This window comes from Excalfactoria chinensis, chromosome 11 (assembly GCF_039878825.1).
Source record: "Excalfactoria chinensis isolate bCotChi1 chromosome 11, bCotChi1.hap2, whole genome shotgun sequence".
NCBI lineage: Eukaryota > Metazoa > Chordata > Aves > Galliformes > Phasianidae > Excalfactoria > Excalfactoria chinensis.
In genome coordinates, this window is record NC_092835.1 from 8,044,315 (window position 1) to 8,059,018 (window position 14,704).

The 14,704-nt window shown below is 45.2% G+C and overlaps 2 protein-coding genes across 2 annotated transcripts in view; both read left to right on the plus strand.

The window, feature by feature from the left end:
* The window catches only part of BEAN1 (brain expressed associated with NEDD4 1), a 38,130-nt gene extending 28,616 nt beyond the window's left edge, over positions 1-9,514 (plus strand). Inside the window, exon 6 of the mRNA XM_072346862.1 lies at positions 6,571-9,514. Coding sequence (XP_072202963.1) covers positions 6,571-6,922 — 352 coding nt within the window. The 3' untranslated portion in view covers positions 6,923-9,514. The remainder of the gene's footprint in view (positions 1-6,570) is intronic.
* Positions 9,515-10,477: 963 nt separating this feature from the next.
* On the plus strand, positions 10,478-14,458 carry LOC140257252 (uncharacterized). Its single transcript, XM_072346434.1, has 2 exons — positions 10,478-10,904; positions 11,900-14,458. Exons 1-2 carry the CDS (start codon positions 10,599-10,601, stop codon positions 13,385-13,387), a joined length of 1,794 nt encoding a protein of 597 aa, XP_072202535.1. The 5' UTR covers positions 10,478-10,598; the 3' UTR covers positions 13,388-14,458.
* The last annotated feature ends 246 nt before the right edge of the window (positions 14,459-14,704 follow it).

Consider the following 14,704-nt stretch of genomic DNA (forward strand, 5'->3'; position numbering starts at 1 on the left):
TCCCACTACTCTGCAATTCTGCTTAACATGTCAAAATTAAGGATTTCTATTAATAATGACTTTTTCTTACTGCTACAAAAGTTATGTGTTTTAGGAAAAAAAAAATGTTTTGGCAAATCAACAAAGTCTTATTAAATTTTACATCTTAGTAACACAATTTGGAGAAAACTTCAGGAAAAGTAGAGCTTAGCAGATGGCTGAAAGCAAAGCTCTGCAGAAAGATATTCAAATTTACTATTAATACAGGATGTATTCCATTGTAACTTTCCCTTCAGAAAAGCACTGAGTGAGAAGCACTGTATGAATGCACTGTATTACGCAAGAGACTGATAAGTTTCTTTACAGCTCCTTCTATACAGTCCTCCATAAAACCAAAGAGTTTATTCTCTACTGAGTAGAGCATTAGTAAAGCTGTGGAGAATATCTGGACTGACGGGTACTAACAGCATTAACCGCTATCAGACACAGCCTTGAAGCATAAAGATATGCTTGACCTTGTGCGTTTAAAATGTTACATCACCAGGATCAGTCTAATTACAGATTATCATGTTTTGAAGAGTAGGTTTACTGAAATGCAATTCTTCTTCCTAATTCACGCTGTGTACAATTAATGCAAAGCTAAGATAGCATACCCAAAAGCTAATAATGCAACTGGTAACATAAACAAGAGCAAGACATGAAGGCAGCAAGGGGAGCAACTGCACTGGCAAATACCCTGCTCCTGGAACTGCTTCAAACCTCACAGTGCTGCCACGCCAAACAAATGGTTAAACTCAAATCCAGAGAAGCAGACTTTGTACAAAAAGCAGATAAACATTTAGTCAGCTGTGATCACCTTTTTCTCTGTTTCAGTGGTTTTCATCAAAGAAGGAGAAACTATAGCTCATAATTCACTGCAAGCTGTATCAACATAGTGATGCAGACTTCCTGTAGGAACATAAACAGGCTGCCAAAGAAGTGATCAGTGTCCAGCTGTGGCAATTCAAGGTGCCTCTGCCCACCATTGACTTTCCAGCTGAAAGTCCATTACAGAGTTTTATATATATAAGCACACCATCACTGGGAAATGAATCTAAGAAAAATACCTTGGGATGTTAATAATCTTATTGATTTGATATCTAAATTGCAAGTTGCACTAGAGGCTCAATTTGATTATCACTACAGGCATTTCCACCGATCATTTCCTTACATTACATTTTGCATTAGATTTAGGGGAATACCATATGCTGAGTTTTGTCACTATCCTGCCATAGTTGCAAGCAGTTACAGAGAAAGCCTTGGGTCAATTTGTCTTGACAACCCCTAACCACAGACATCCTTTGGGGTAATTAATGACTTTCTAAAGAATTTGAGAACTCTATAAGCATCTGTCAGGTTGATTTTACATGAGGTGTAGAAGGGAAAAATAAAAACAAAATACAGTGGGTATGAACTATCCACTTCCAAGATACTAAGGGTCTCCAACAGTTTGAGGTGGCATTTTAATAAACAAATACATTTTGGCTGTCACTTCAAGAACTAAACAAAGTGAATAACTGAGACAAAGTAACATGAAATGATCTGCTATTGTATGAAAACGATGTTCAATAAATCCCTAATCAAGCAGAATTGAAAATATAGCTAGTAAATGGACCAATATCCCACAAGGAAAATATTAAAATAAAAAGTAAACCTAAGAAAATATGATGCCTCTTGAGATATGCCACTATAAGAGCAGTTCAGCCAACAGAGGTAACCTTCCCTCCTGGGAGTTACACATAGTTTCTTTCTCAGGCAGAAATATCACATAAATATCCATTGTGGTGTTTTCAGCATAGCTGAAACCTGTCAGTGCATGTATTTTCCAGGAAAGGATTAGTGTTTACCATCACCAAAAGACAGCAGGTCATCAGTAAAACTGAAACAATGCAGGAGCAATTTTAGTAGAGTTGCAGCACATAACAGATGAAGTAAACAAAAAGACATCTATCTCACACAGAAGGATGTTTCATTCCCCAGATTTGCCTTGTATTCATTAGCTCCTGTCTGTGGCTTAAAAAATTCTCTAAGTAGAACCATCTTCTTTCCCCAGAGAGTAGGTCATAATTTATGAATGACAGCAAATTAAATAAGATCTTTTGCGTTTCCTTAGCAACAAAGCTATTCTAATGCTTACTGGAAGGAGACCAAAGAAATTCATGAAGTTATTTTCAGTCCCCCAAACAATCCAAGTCAACAAAGTCATCTTGAAGACCTGCTGTATTTAGGTAACATTCTTTTATTTGCAGGTCACAATTATATTCAGCATGATGAAGTTAACAGGCATATCAGTACTCCTTCCCTTTCCTGGCATCACTACCCCTTCAAAACTCAATAGTGTAATCTATGATGACAGTGAAGTTATTTTGACAAGAAACAAGGCAAAGAAATGTAGACAGCAGCACATCTCTGTCAGAAACCTTCTCATGCCTGTCTGTAAGGCACACTGAACCTTAACCTACTATAACTGGGTAAAACAGTTTGTTTAAAGTGCATTCACAAGTATTACATATAACCAAGGAGGACTTTCTAAGAGTTAATAAGAGACAAATGATATTCAAGAGAAGCAGTGTAACATGTTCCTGTAGTCCATCACTACGTTATGGTAACAAAGTACTTTCTGCACGCACTTGCTTTTTTTCTCAGAAGGGATTTTCCTTGTGACTGCTGTACTACCATCAAACACCAGGTACTTTTTGTGTAGATGACATCTTCTCAGAACTGAATCTCTCAGGTAAAGTGACTATTGATGCGTTTTTTGCCAGAAGATAGCACGGATTTTTGGTTTCACACTGAAATCATGCAACTGAAAATGCAAGAGCATAGAGCTTGCATGATTTCAATGCGAAAGAAAAGGAGTGGGAGCAGGACACAGGATGCTTCCCTTTAGCATCACAGACACTGGCTCATGGTGAAGCCACAGCTTTATACAGGTCCAAGCTTTACATCTGCCAACATCTCAGCTGAAATCAACAAAACTAGATACTGTACTTAAATGACTTGCACCTAACAGTATAAATTTAATATGAGGAATGATCATTACTGATTGCTATTGATACAGTGGTTCAGTACAGTGGCAGCCCTCATTACACAGCATGTGTTCCTCTTGCTCACCCTGGTACTGGGGTCCATACTAGCTGATAAGAAGGCAGCTCCTTTATTCTGTCCCAGACTGTTCCATTTGCAAGTAAAAGTAAAGAAAGCTGAAAGCTACGTCAAAAGCTCAGAGTACACTGCAGAGCAACTTGGCAGCACTTCTTAATTCTTGATGCACACTTTGCTGCAGAAAAAAGGCAGGATCTGTTCATTTCTTCTCCAGCGTGAAACTGCAACTACATGTGCAATGCTTTGAAGAGAATATGTAAAACAAAGTATCCAGACCATTAACTGCTAATGCAGTATAAGAGTTTATCTTAAAAACAAGCTATTTGAATGATTTGTAGTTGCCTCCCTGGCCATAAAGTACTGCCATGAGTGAGCTAAAAAGTTCCTTAACTGAAAAGAGATGTCTTTTTACCCATCCTATACAGGAAGAAAATATTACTACATAGAACCATAGAATGTTTTGAGTTGGAAGGGTCCAACTCCCCTGCAGTGAACAGGAACACCTACAGCTCCATCAGGTGCTCAGAGCCCAGTCCAACCTGACGGTGACTGTCTCCAAGGATGAGGCTTCCATCACCTTTCTGGGCAACCTGTGCCCGTGCCTCAATACCCTTATTGTTAAAAACAACTTCTTTGTATCCCATCTAAATCTCCTCTCTTTTAGTCTGAAACCATTTGTTTGTGGTAGCACAAGGGGAGACCCTGGAGTCTGCTCACAAGTTTGTCCCTTTCTTTCTCGTAGCCCCCCTTTAGATACTGAAGTGCTGCAGTCAGGTCTCCCTGCAGACTTTTCTTTGTCAGCCTGTTATAGGTCTATCAGCCCATCCTCGCAACACAGGCATTCCATCCCTTGGATCGTTGTTGTGTATATATAAATATTTGGAACAAAACATCAAACTGACAGGTTTTAAATACCATAATTTGCCACCCATGTGTCTTGATGCATAAAGGTCTCCTTCACAAAGGCCACTTCAGTAATTACCTCACTAAGCATTTTAGTTTTACAGCTACGGTCCATGAAAGATATCAAACTAAATCTGAGGGAAAGAAATGCAGATGATCAGGTAGCAGCAGTGAGCAGAAGGCTCACACTGTGCCCATTTTCCTTCAGGTCAGTGGCAGATTCTGGGCACCAGGCCCAGGCCCCAAATCAGCAGACAGACAGGCTTCCTCTTTTTTGCAGCTCAGCATAGAGATTCACAATTTTCCACCTCAAAACTCACATTCCTCTGGGCTTTCCAAAACCAGAACTCTTTTCTCTCTTTTGCTATGGTAACAGGACGCAGCAGGTGCTATTCATTAGCCTGATTAAATCAGTCAAAACCAGTGGAAAGATTTCAAATAAATTCACTGGGCTTTAGGTCAGCAAAATGTAAATTAAGTAAAGATGCAGCTCAGAGGGAGTAATCCTGCAAAGAGAGAGATTCTCCCTTTATTCTCAGTCTCTGATTGAAGTCTAAGATCTTGTAAAAGAGCAGCAGGTTCACTTCAAAGTTGCAATGGACTTAGTAGAGATTGGACTTCAATCTCTTCCACGTGCTATATAAAAACAACTCAACCTCCTATCTGCTGAGGTTTGTTCCTGAAGCACCTACCTGCCTTTCTTAGGGCCTTCAGAGCACAGAGCCATGGTATTAAATGATTTCTGATGGAACAATCGGGATATTCTAATCTGAATTTAAAACCACTCACCTGATGAATATAAAGTAAGATAAAGAAAGATGAAAATAAAGCCACCTCTGGATATTTGAGCTGTTTGTTCTATGAACACCTCTATGATATTTGAGTTGTTTGTTAACCTGGTGCTAAGATACCACTTCCTTACTGAAAAATTTCTCTCCCCCAAAAACCACTTTCATCACCCACCCATGGAACAGCAGCATGAAAGCCAACAGCAACACTCTGAAGGAAAGGTTTGAATGAGTGCAGCAGGAGCCAGTATGCTTCTAAGGCAGGGCCCCAGTGGCTGATTTCAATAGGTTTGAGCTCTCTGTAACTGATGTGAGCTGCCCTGCTGCAAGTCACTTATAATCTACAAACAGGGTTTATTAGCTTGGGTTTAGCCTGGCAGCAATGCAATTACAGGGGCAGAGTGACTGCCTGCAGTCTACTGGGGGGACATGTGCTAAATATCCTATGTTTCAGGAAATATCTGAGATCCTAATAGCTAGTTCTGCAGATACTGCAGTTGAGGAAATGGGTTCTTAATTTGTCTGGCTCCAGCAGAATTGTTTTTCAGGTCAGCTGACTGGGACAAGAGGGAGTTTTTGGTGGTGGAGGGGGGTTCTGTCTTTTTTATTTTATTATTTTTTTAAACAGGAACCAATCTTCCTTTCCTCGATCTAATTAAAAATGATCCTGAAACAACTAAACAAAGCAGTCATAAATAAAGCAAGTCCTTAAGAACATGATTCTATGCCTCTTCCTCAAACTTGCCTGCATAACCAGTGAGCTCAGAACCTTCCTTCAAACCAGTACACCTGGACTGGTTTGATAGCAGGAGTCAGCTGTTTTCTGAGCAAACTGGTGATGCCAGGGCAGCCAGGTGGGAGACCACCCAGGTAAGGGGCCAGAAGCACTGCTCAGCAGAGACCAGCTCAGCACCAGGCTGCCAGCCCAGCAGGCCCATCTACCTGTCATTCTTCACACCAGGGCAGCAAGGCCTGAGCATAGGTGGAGCAAGGAGGCAGCAGTCTCCCCCCCTGGCTCTAGTTTAATGGCTCAAATCCTGGACAGACCTGAGATGGCTCTGCATGGAAATCCCACAGACCGGTCTTTCTTGCATTACTCCAATGTTGGAGGAGCACAGTGGGGGCTCTGCTGAGTCTCAGAATGGCCAGCATGAGTCTGTCAAAATTATTCATCACAGCTCTGCCCCTCCACAAGGAATCCTGCTGTCCTGCAAGTACAGATCTGCAATCCAGACAGCCCACCTGTGGTTTCAGACAGAGCACAGACAGAAGGATGTCCTAAAGACCTGTGAGTGAGGAAGGCAGGATTTGGTACAGTACTCCATCTAAAGCTCTCCATACCTTCTTTTCATAACTGTAAAAATGGCAATGCTGCTTTTTCCCCACCCTTTCATAAGTTTGCCCATTACAAAGAGCTGAGACGAAGGCTGAACGCTGCTGTGGAACCAACAGTGCATCACTGCACATGGGCACAACTGAAATGCAGAGCCAGGCACAGTGCTGCAGCCACAGCTGTGATTCATACAGGGTCTGAGCTTCCCCGGGACCACAGGGATTATTATTCTCAGGTACCCGGAGATGTGCTTTTAAGTGTGAAGCTCTTGAGTGCCTCGCATGGCACGGTGAGCAAAGATGTGGGCTGAGGAACCACTAGATGATCCTTTTCTTCTCACTTTACCTGCCCCTGTTATGCTGACAATAACGTACTGTGGCATTTTTCACAGGAATCTAATGAAAAAAATTGTTTTTCTTTCAGCTACGATGAATGCGTGGGGCCAGGAGCAACGCAGATATATATTCCCACAGATGATCCCCCCCCATATTCCCTTATAGACCCCTGCCAAAGAAATGAAGTATCTATAAACATCAGCCTGGAGGAGGAAGAAGCAGCAGCGGGGACTGCAGGGCAGGCAGTACACCACGCCACCAGGCTACAGGGCTGGCAGCAGCCCATCCCATCCATCTCTCTGTCGTCGCTCCCCACAGAGGCTGCTCCCCGGTACGAAGCCGTGGTGTGTGAGCACAACATCCCCATCCCACTGGTGCCAGTGGAAGTACTGAAAAACTCTCCCTCTGACTATCAGACCATTCTGAGCCAAATCCTGTGAATAAAAGGGGCTTTTTCCTTCCATCTTTCTGAGGAACTCAGACTGAAAAAAAAAAGAACACGTTTAAATGGAAGAATAAAACCTCTTAAAGTTTTACCTATTTTATATCTTTACTAAGGGATGTAACGGGATTGTTTTTTATTTTTTACAGTCAATTTTGAAAGTTTACCTAAACTTCCCTCTTTGTGCTTCAAAGTGTTCCATGGCATCACGTAGCACAGAACAGCAGCAGTGAGGAGCAGTACGTTGGCCTTTCTGGAGCATCTCAGATCTCACTGATGTTGCCACTTTATGTACATATATGTTATCCAGTCAAGCTTACTCCTCGATTTGATGATAATTTGCATGCTTTAGAGCAGAAGGAAGAAGTGCATTTCTTGTCTTTGTAGGTGTCAGTAGTACACTTTATCCAGTGTCTTGGCAACAGACCATTTGTTAAAAATTCTTTTTCTAAATATGTATTCCCACAGACAGAAACAGAACACAGCCCACAAAACATGACTATCAGCACCATACAGAAGCCAAATAAAAGAGAAATCTTTTGATACCCGTGTTTTTTTTTTTCCTCGGATACCCCAGACCGTTCCAAAGCCTGCTGTGAATCTCTCACAAAGTCGGGAGCAAGATGAAGGGTAGCAGCAGCTGCCCCAACACCAGCTGCCATGCCATGGGCACTGCACCAGCTGCATGAGGGCCCAGGGCTGCACACAGATGGAGGACAGCACCTGGAACCCCAGCAGCTGCTCCATGCTGGTTCCCACCCAGCACAGCTACACTGTCAGACACTTCAGTTATGAGACTGGAGGATTAAGAAAGGACCTCCGGTAACTGAAGAAGAGTGAGGTAAATTAGTAGATGCTGGCTTTGGCATGCACAGTAACAGAGAACTTCACTGTGTACAGAAGCTCCTCATATTAGACATGAAAGCCTTCCTCACCGACATTTTGCTGTTCACATTAGCCCCAGTTCATGTGCTTGGACTTCTCATGTGTTCACCTGATGAACGTGTGGAGGTGGGGATGAGGGCTCATAGGAGCAGCAGAAGGAAACCACAGAAATGAGTTTCATCTTTCATGGTGCATGTGGTCTCTGCTTAAAGATCTCAGCCAAGCACTCATCAGCTCAGTTATCAGAGGTGTATCTGCATTAAATCTCTTAGAGGTATTTCCAGTGAACAAATGTGTAATTTTTACACTAATAAAATGGACTTCAGGTTATTACCCCCACTAAGGATAAGTAAAAAGGAGGATAAGTAAACATATTTAGCAGCAAACATCATTCAAATTATTAGAACTAAATCTCAATTTTCTGTAAATCATTTCCAACAGTAATCATTACTCAACACTCCAAAGATCGATGCAAATATAATTCATACATAGTAGGGAAGTAATCATTTCTTACTGCTCTGTAAATCATACCATTGCTGACTCATATGCACGATGGAATCAGATAAGTAGGCATTTTTTTCTAAGCAGCTAACAGTCATTATGTCCTTGCTAAAAAACAGAAAGCTGTTGCAGACCTCTAAAGTTTTCAATGTACAGTTTGCAAAGTAACCTGGTGGGCATTACAGAACTACAACTACATTCAGTACTTGTATCTTTAATGGACAAAGCTAATCTTCTGCATGAAGCACTGGTGGAAACAGTTCTGTGACATGCAAAGTATCCCGCAATGAGAGACAGAACTCTGCACTATCAATCAGGGCCAGAAAAGAAAACCAACACAGAAGTTTAGCAGTCAGCTGTATTACCAGGAAGATAAGAAATGAAGGGAAGCACAGAGGTTTACATGTAATGGGGACAGACCAGAACTGCGGGCTGATGCTGGGGGCTGGAGAGGGAATCCAGCAAGAATCAGAAGGTAAATGGGATTTTGGTTCTGGAATGTGTCTTTCCTACCTGTACAGCAAAGCTGGGGGCTCTGCTGAGGACAAGTCATTCACAAGTGTCTGCTCTGTTATACAAGTGATTCCTGTTTCTGTGTTCTGTGGGCAGTACTTCTGTCTGTTAACCTGACATGGATTTCAGGCCCTGCCACTACCTTCATATCAGAGGAAAATAACTGTTTGATTTTACAGGATAACTTTAAGCAGACTTCTGAAGAAAATGGGGGATTTATACTTCGCCTCACGGTAGAAATACTGCACTAAAATAACAGCAGAACGAATCACATCCTTCCCTACATGAGGACAGGCGCAGCACTGCCAACAGCCGCCTGCACCGCAATGCCACACAGCACAGCGGGATTCACCCACCCCAATCACCAACCAAAGCACTCCGTATTTCGGACCCCTGAGAGATCCCAGCAGAACGGACAGAGCACCTCAAGAGTACAAGTCAGCTCCCATTAAACTCAAGAAATTCACAGCCCTTTATCAGACTTTAAACTGTGGTATCACTGTAATAGCAATCCTAAAGCCAAGCTGAACGTAGGCCTCGTGTTAATTACATGATTAATAGAACGCGGACTGTTTGTCCTTACCTACAGGACAACAACTCTGTATTTCTGTAGTCATCTCTTCTGCTAGAATTTTTGGTATATGGATCTTTGCATACAACTTTTATTAAAGAACATACATGTACTCAGCGCAGCTTCCGTGCTTTTATTGTGCCAGTATCGCTCTCAAGCAAAGCATCGGAACCCACCACAAACGCACGCAGCGGTACCTCAGACTAAGGCCAGGAGACAAGGCACGGGGAAGGAGAAGCAGGTGTTTCAAACTTGTGCCCACGTGTTGGGGCCGACAAGGATCAGCACAGCACAGCACAGCACAGCACCGCGTGCTGCCGGCCGCGGGCAGCTGCAGCCACGTGCGGCACGCGGCGCTCGGGAGGTGATTTCTGTACCGCGATCCTCCACGTGCAAACACTACGGCAGAACTTTGTGGTGGCGTTTGCAACACCGCGCAGCCACCGGCTGTAAACGAGACGGAGCTTCCCAGCAAGGAATCCACGTTACAACCTATTGTGCCACCCGGGCGGTCCGTACCAAGACGAGCCCTACGGCACCACGAAACCTCTCTTGCACATGGGAGGCCGCGGGCTGAAGCCGCTCTGCAACAAAGCCGAGCTCGGGGAGGCCCAGAACCACACAACGCTGCGGCAACGCCGACTGCAAGAAACAAAGCCCAACAACCGAAACCAGCAGCGCCAGCCGCTGCTCAACCCTGACAGGGAACGCGGAGACCACGAACAGCGCGGCACAACAAGGACACCAAGAACGGGCCGTGCGGCCCATGGCACCACGTAACACGGTACCCTCGGAGCAGGCCTCGCGCAGCCGGGCTGGAGCCCACAATACACACATCCCACGGGGCCGACACCTCGGAAGCTCAGAAGGAGGACCGGAGCTCGGCAGAACGCGAAGCCGCCTTACCTGAGCTCCAAGGCCGCCGCACCGCCGCCCTCACACGACGAAGACGAAGACGACGACCGCCTCCACGCCGCCGCCGCACGCCGCTCCATCCCTCACGCGACGCCGCCGCGCTTCCCGCGCTCGGATAAACCCGCCCTCGCGCCGCCGCTCGTGGCGCGTGTTTCCCTGCAGCGCCGCCCGACGGCCGCCAGGGGGCGCGATCCGCCTCTTTCGCTTTCGGTTCGCGGCCGCCCGCCCCGCGGACGGACGCGCCGGGTCTCCGGCGGGCGGGGCGGCGGGAGGGCGGCCCCACGCCGCCATGGAGGAGCCGGCGGCCGAGGAGGAGGAGGGGGTGCTGCGGGACTACCTGGCCTACTACGCGGCCCGGGGGGCGGAGGGGCGGCTGGCGGCGTGCGACGAGGCCGCCCTGAAGGCGAGGGCGCGGCGGCTGCCGGAGCGGCGGGGCGCGCTGGACGTGCGCGGCGTGGCCGAGCGGTGCCGGAGAGCCCGCGGGCGGCGGGGCGGCAGCGTGCTGCGGGACCTGCTGAAGGCGCTGGAAGTCCTGGAGCTGCTGTGCGTCAACTTGCTGCTGAACCCGTGGAGGAAGGAGATCAGGTCGCTGAAGGTAGGAGGCACGGCCTTTACCGGGCCTTCCCCGGGACCGCGGCTCCGGCGGCACGGGGCGCGTTGGGCGGCGCGGGGCAGCACGACACAGTGATCTGAAAACAGCGAGGCCTTCCCGCTTAGCACCGGCCTTGGGGAGCAGCTCTGCTGGCCCTCGGAGCTCACGAGTGACACAGCGGCTCAGATCTCAGCCCAGTGTTGTTGTCCGAAGGCAGAAGCCCCACGAGGTGCTCAGTCTGACAGCCCCGCACTGAGTTTACATCAGGGCACCATCTCTTAGCGCAAGGTTTATGGCAAAGCCAAAAACCACTTCGATTTTACAAACCAGGCCTCGTGCCTTTGGTAGCTCCAAAACAACACGTTACACTTCACTCTTTTTTTTCCCCCGCTTTATTGGGCCAGCAGCACCTTAGACAAGTCATGCTGGGAAGGCAGTTTGTACCACAAGAGCCCATTTTGGCACTGTGTCCCCTCAAAGGGTGCTTTCAAAGTGACCTAATTCCAGGAAAGCAAAATTAGAGCAGCGCTCTGAACCACTGAGAAAGAAAATGATACACCGCTGTCACCTGTTAAGAAACATGAGTAACCGTGAGTGCATCTCTTTAGAAGTTAAACCTCAGCGCCTGATTCCACAGATGCTCTGCTGAAAAGCTCTTCTTGTTCTTCAGTGGCGCACAAGACTCATATCTGAATGTCTCTAGTTTGATTAAAGCGTTCTTCTTTCTCCCTCCTTGTCTGCATATTGATGCTCCTGGCCGGTACCTTATCAGCTTTAAACTGGCATAACACCCCTGAAATTACTGTGCAAGTGCTAGAGAGGCTGACAACATAACACTGTTAGAAAAGCCTCACTCCGATTTGCAACTCAAACTTCCAACAAAACAGTTTTCAAACAGATTGAAGTGATTTTTGAAGTAGTTTTGTTCTGCTGGAGACTTTCACGCTTCCCCCACTCCCCACCATTCATCTGTTTTTCACTGTTCCATTCTGTTGCAGACATTCACCGGTAATTTTGTCTACTATGTTCAATCTGTGCTCCCAGATGACATAGTAAAAACAGTACTGGAGAAAATAGGTTACACTGCAACAACAGCGACGGAGTTTTCACTTGTCAGAAAAAGAAACAATGAGGAAACAAAGCAGACTGCCTTTGAAATATTCCTGGCAAGAATCGAGTGTGAAACCATCCTCGAAATGACAAATGAAGAAAAGCAAGGCAATTTGGAGAAGACCTTGCAGAAGAGATCACAAATGCACTGGCATCATGAAAATAAGGACAGAGAGGATCAGATGCCCCAGAGAGAAGACTGTGAAAATCTAGAAAATAAAGAGAGCAGCGAAATGACTTCGTGCCTTGCTACTCAACAGAAGTCCTCACCTAATAGCAGTATGTCCTTTGAAGCCGCTCGGAACCTGAAGATCAAAGATGACACTCCTCACTTAGCAGTAACTCAATCCACTGACAGGCTTCAGGAACACCAAAAGCAAGTCATTAACACAGTACGCTTTCCGGGCAAATGCTCAGACAGTGAGGACTTCTTGATCAAATACAGTGACATCGTCATCAGACAAACACCTATTTTCAGTGAGAATCTTTCTCCAAAAGCTTTTAAAAAAAAGCCAAGATCCAGTCTAAGCGAGGAACGTGTTTTGGCTGTCACTGCACAGTCAGCTGCAAATGAGCTCTGGTCGGTGCCGCTGTCACCAGGAGCAAGTGGCCCACCAGCCTTTGCGATATTTGCTGACAGCACTTGTGACAGTAAAAGCCCTTCAGAGTACGAAGCTCAACAAGTCCCCGAAGAATCGATCGAAGCAAAAATTAATGATGCCATAAACTGTGTAGACCCAGACCCTGCAGACAAACCCAATGAGCTGAAGTCTCTGCCGTACAGGGATGTCGCATCTGTCCAAAACTGCCCCGTCCCTCAGGAAGAGGAAGTGTGTGATCTGTCTTTAACCTTCACAAAGCTGCAAGTCAAGGACGCTCAGGAAGATCTGATGTATCCAATAGAGGAAACCGGGCACCCTGAGTCACCATCATATGGAAGTACAAGTGATAGGAATGTAAGAGAACTGAATCATTCCAAAATGAAATGCACATACTCAGCTAATGCTGAAATGCAGAACAAAGCAGCTGCATTTATTGAGCCATCTTCAGATCTGTGCTGTACTACTGTGAGTGTGGAGGATCCCACTAGTGGCTCTGATGGTAAGGGACTATTAATGGGTTCTCCAACTGCACGTAGGGCTTCTGAGTGCTTCAGGCACATCAGAGAGCCCCCTAATCCCACCTACATTCCACCACAAAGTATTGATGTTCGGTCTCCAAGCAGAAGGAGCAGCAGTGCACAGGGCAGAAGGAACCTCCTGCAGCCCGACAGCAAATCCACTGAAGTGAAACCAGAGAACTATAATTTAAAAGTAAATGAAATCCAGGAGCCTTATGTTATTATTGACAAAACTGACCAAGGAATGTTGTGCTAGCACACTTGATTCTAGCAGCAGTGCTTTATTTGTAATTTGCCTGGGGTTTGCCTGCCCTAGTTGTGGCCTTGATCATCTTTTCAAAGAAGATAATTAGCTTTGACAAAGCTCATCATAAATAAACAAAAACACCACCACTTTTGGACAGTAAACATTGAAGTAATTGAGCAAATTCTTAATAGCTCTTTCCTCATGAAATCACTCAATTTAATTCATTAACCAGATTCCATCTGGCTCTAATTAATGAGACCTATTTTTAGAATATGGCATGCTGTACCATGACAGGAACAGGTAAATATTTCTCAACTGGGAGGCTCTGTGGTGTTAGAAATGCTGTGCTGGAGTGTACTTCTGTTAGCTCGTGGCATTCCTGTGAAGCTGTATTCTGAGCTAATCCTTCTTCTGTTTTCACTTTAAAGATAAGCTTAGAAAATTAGCATTCTCTAAATTAGTGTAACTCATATATACCTGATTTTCATCCTCCTGAAACGTGTAGAGGAGCAGGTGGATTATACTAGAAAAGCCTCAGGAGCTAAAATGCTTTTTGAATAACTAATTTCTGGAGTTCTGTCATTACCTGATTCCAGCACAGATGGAGGAATGCAGCTTTGACCGAACAAAGACCAAATGACAAGATTTCAGCTTTGGATGGTGTTAAGGAGCAGGAGAAAAAAGTGTTACAAATATGCATCCAGAGACTAATATTTCTGCACTGGATCTGGCTGGGATGGAGTTGAGTTATTTAAGAGAAGCTACGTGGTGGTGCGTCTAGGATTAGTTGCTAAAACTCTTGATAATGCACTTGCATTCTGGCTGTTGCTGAAAGGTGCTTGCACAGCATCAATGCCTTCTCCACTCTGGCCCCCACTCCAGTGGTGGTGGGCAAGAACCTGGTGGCTGGAACAGCTGATTGGATTTAGCCAAAGATATTCATACCATATAACATCATGCTCAGCAATAAAACCGGGGTAGCAGAAGTTTTTGGTTTGTGGTTTCTTTTTTTGTCCATCTTTGCATCACTTCTTTTTTCCTCTCCTCTTCCTTTTACTAATTAAAACTCTATCTCAAACCAAATTCTTGCTTTTGCTCTTCTGTTTCTCCTGTTGTGCAGGAGGTTGAGCAAACCAGCTGTGTAGGTGCTCAGCTGCTCACTAAGTCAATCCACCACAACCTCCTTGTTCCTCTTTCAATAATTTATCTGTTCTTCCAAACCATTTTAGTTTCTATATTTTTCCCCCAGGTGGGGGGAAGGGTTATTAAAATGGTGTTTTAAATAGTACGTTGTGTCAGATATCCAGGAAATCTAATTAAAAACTG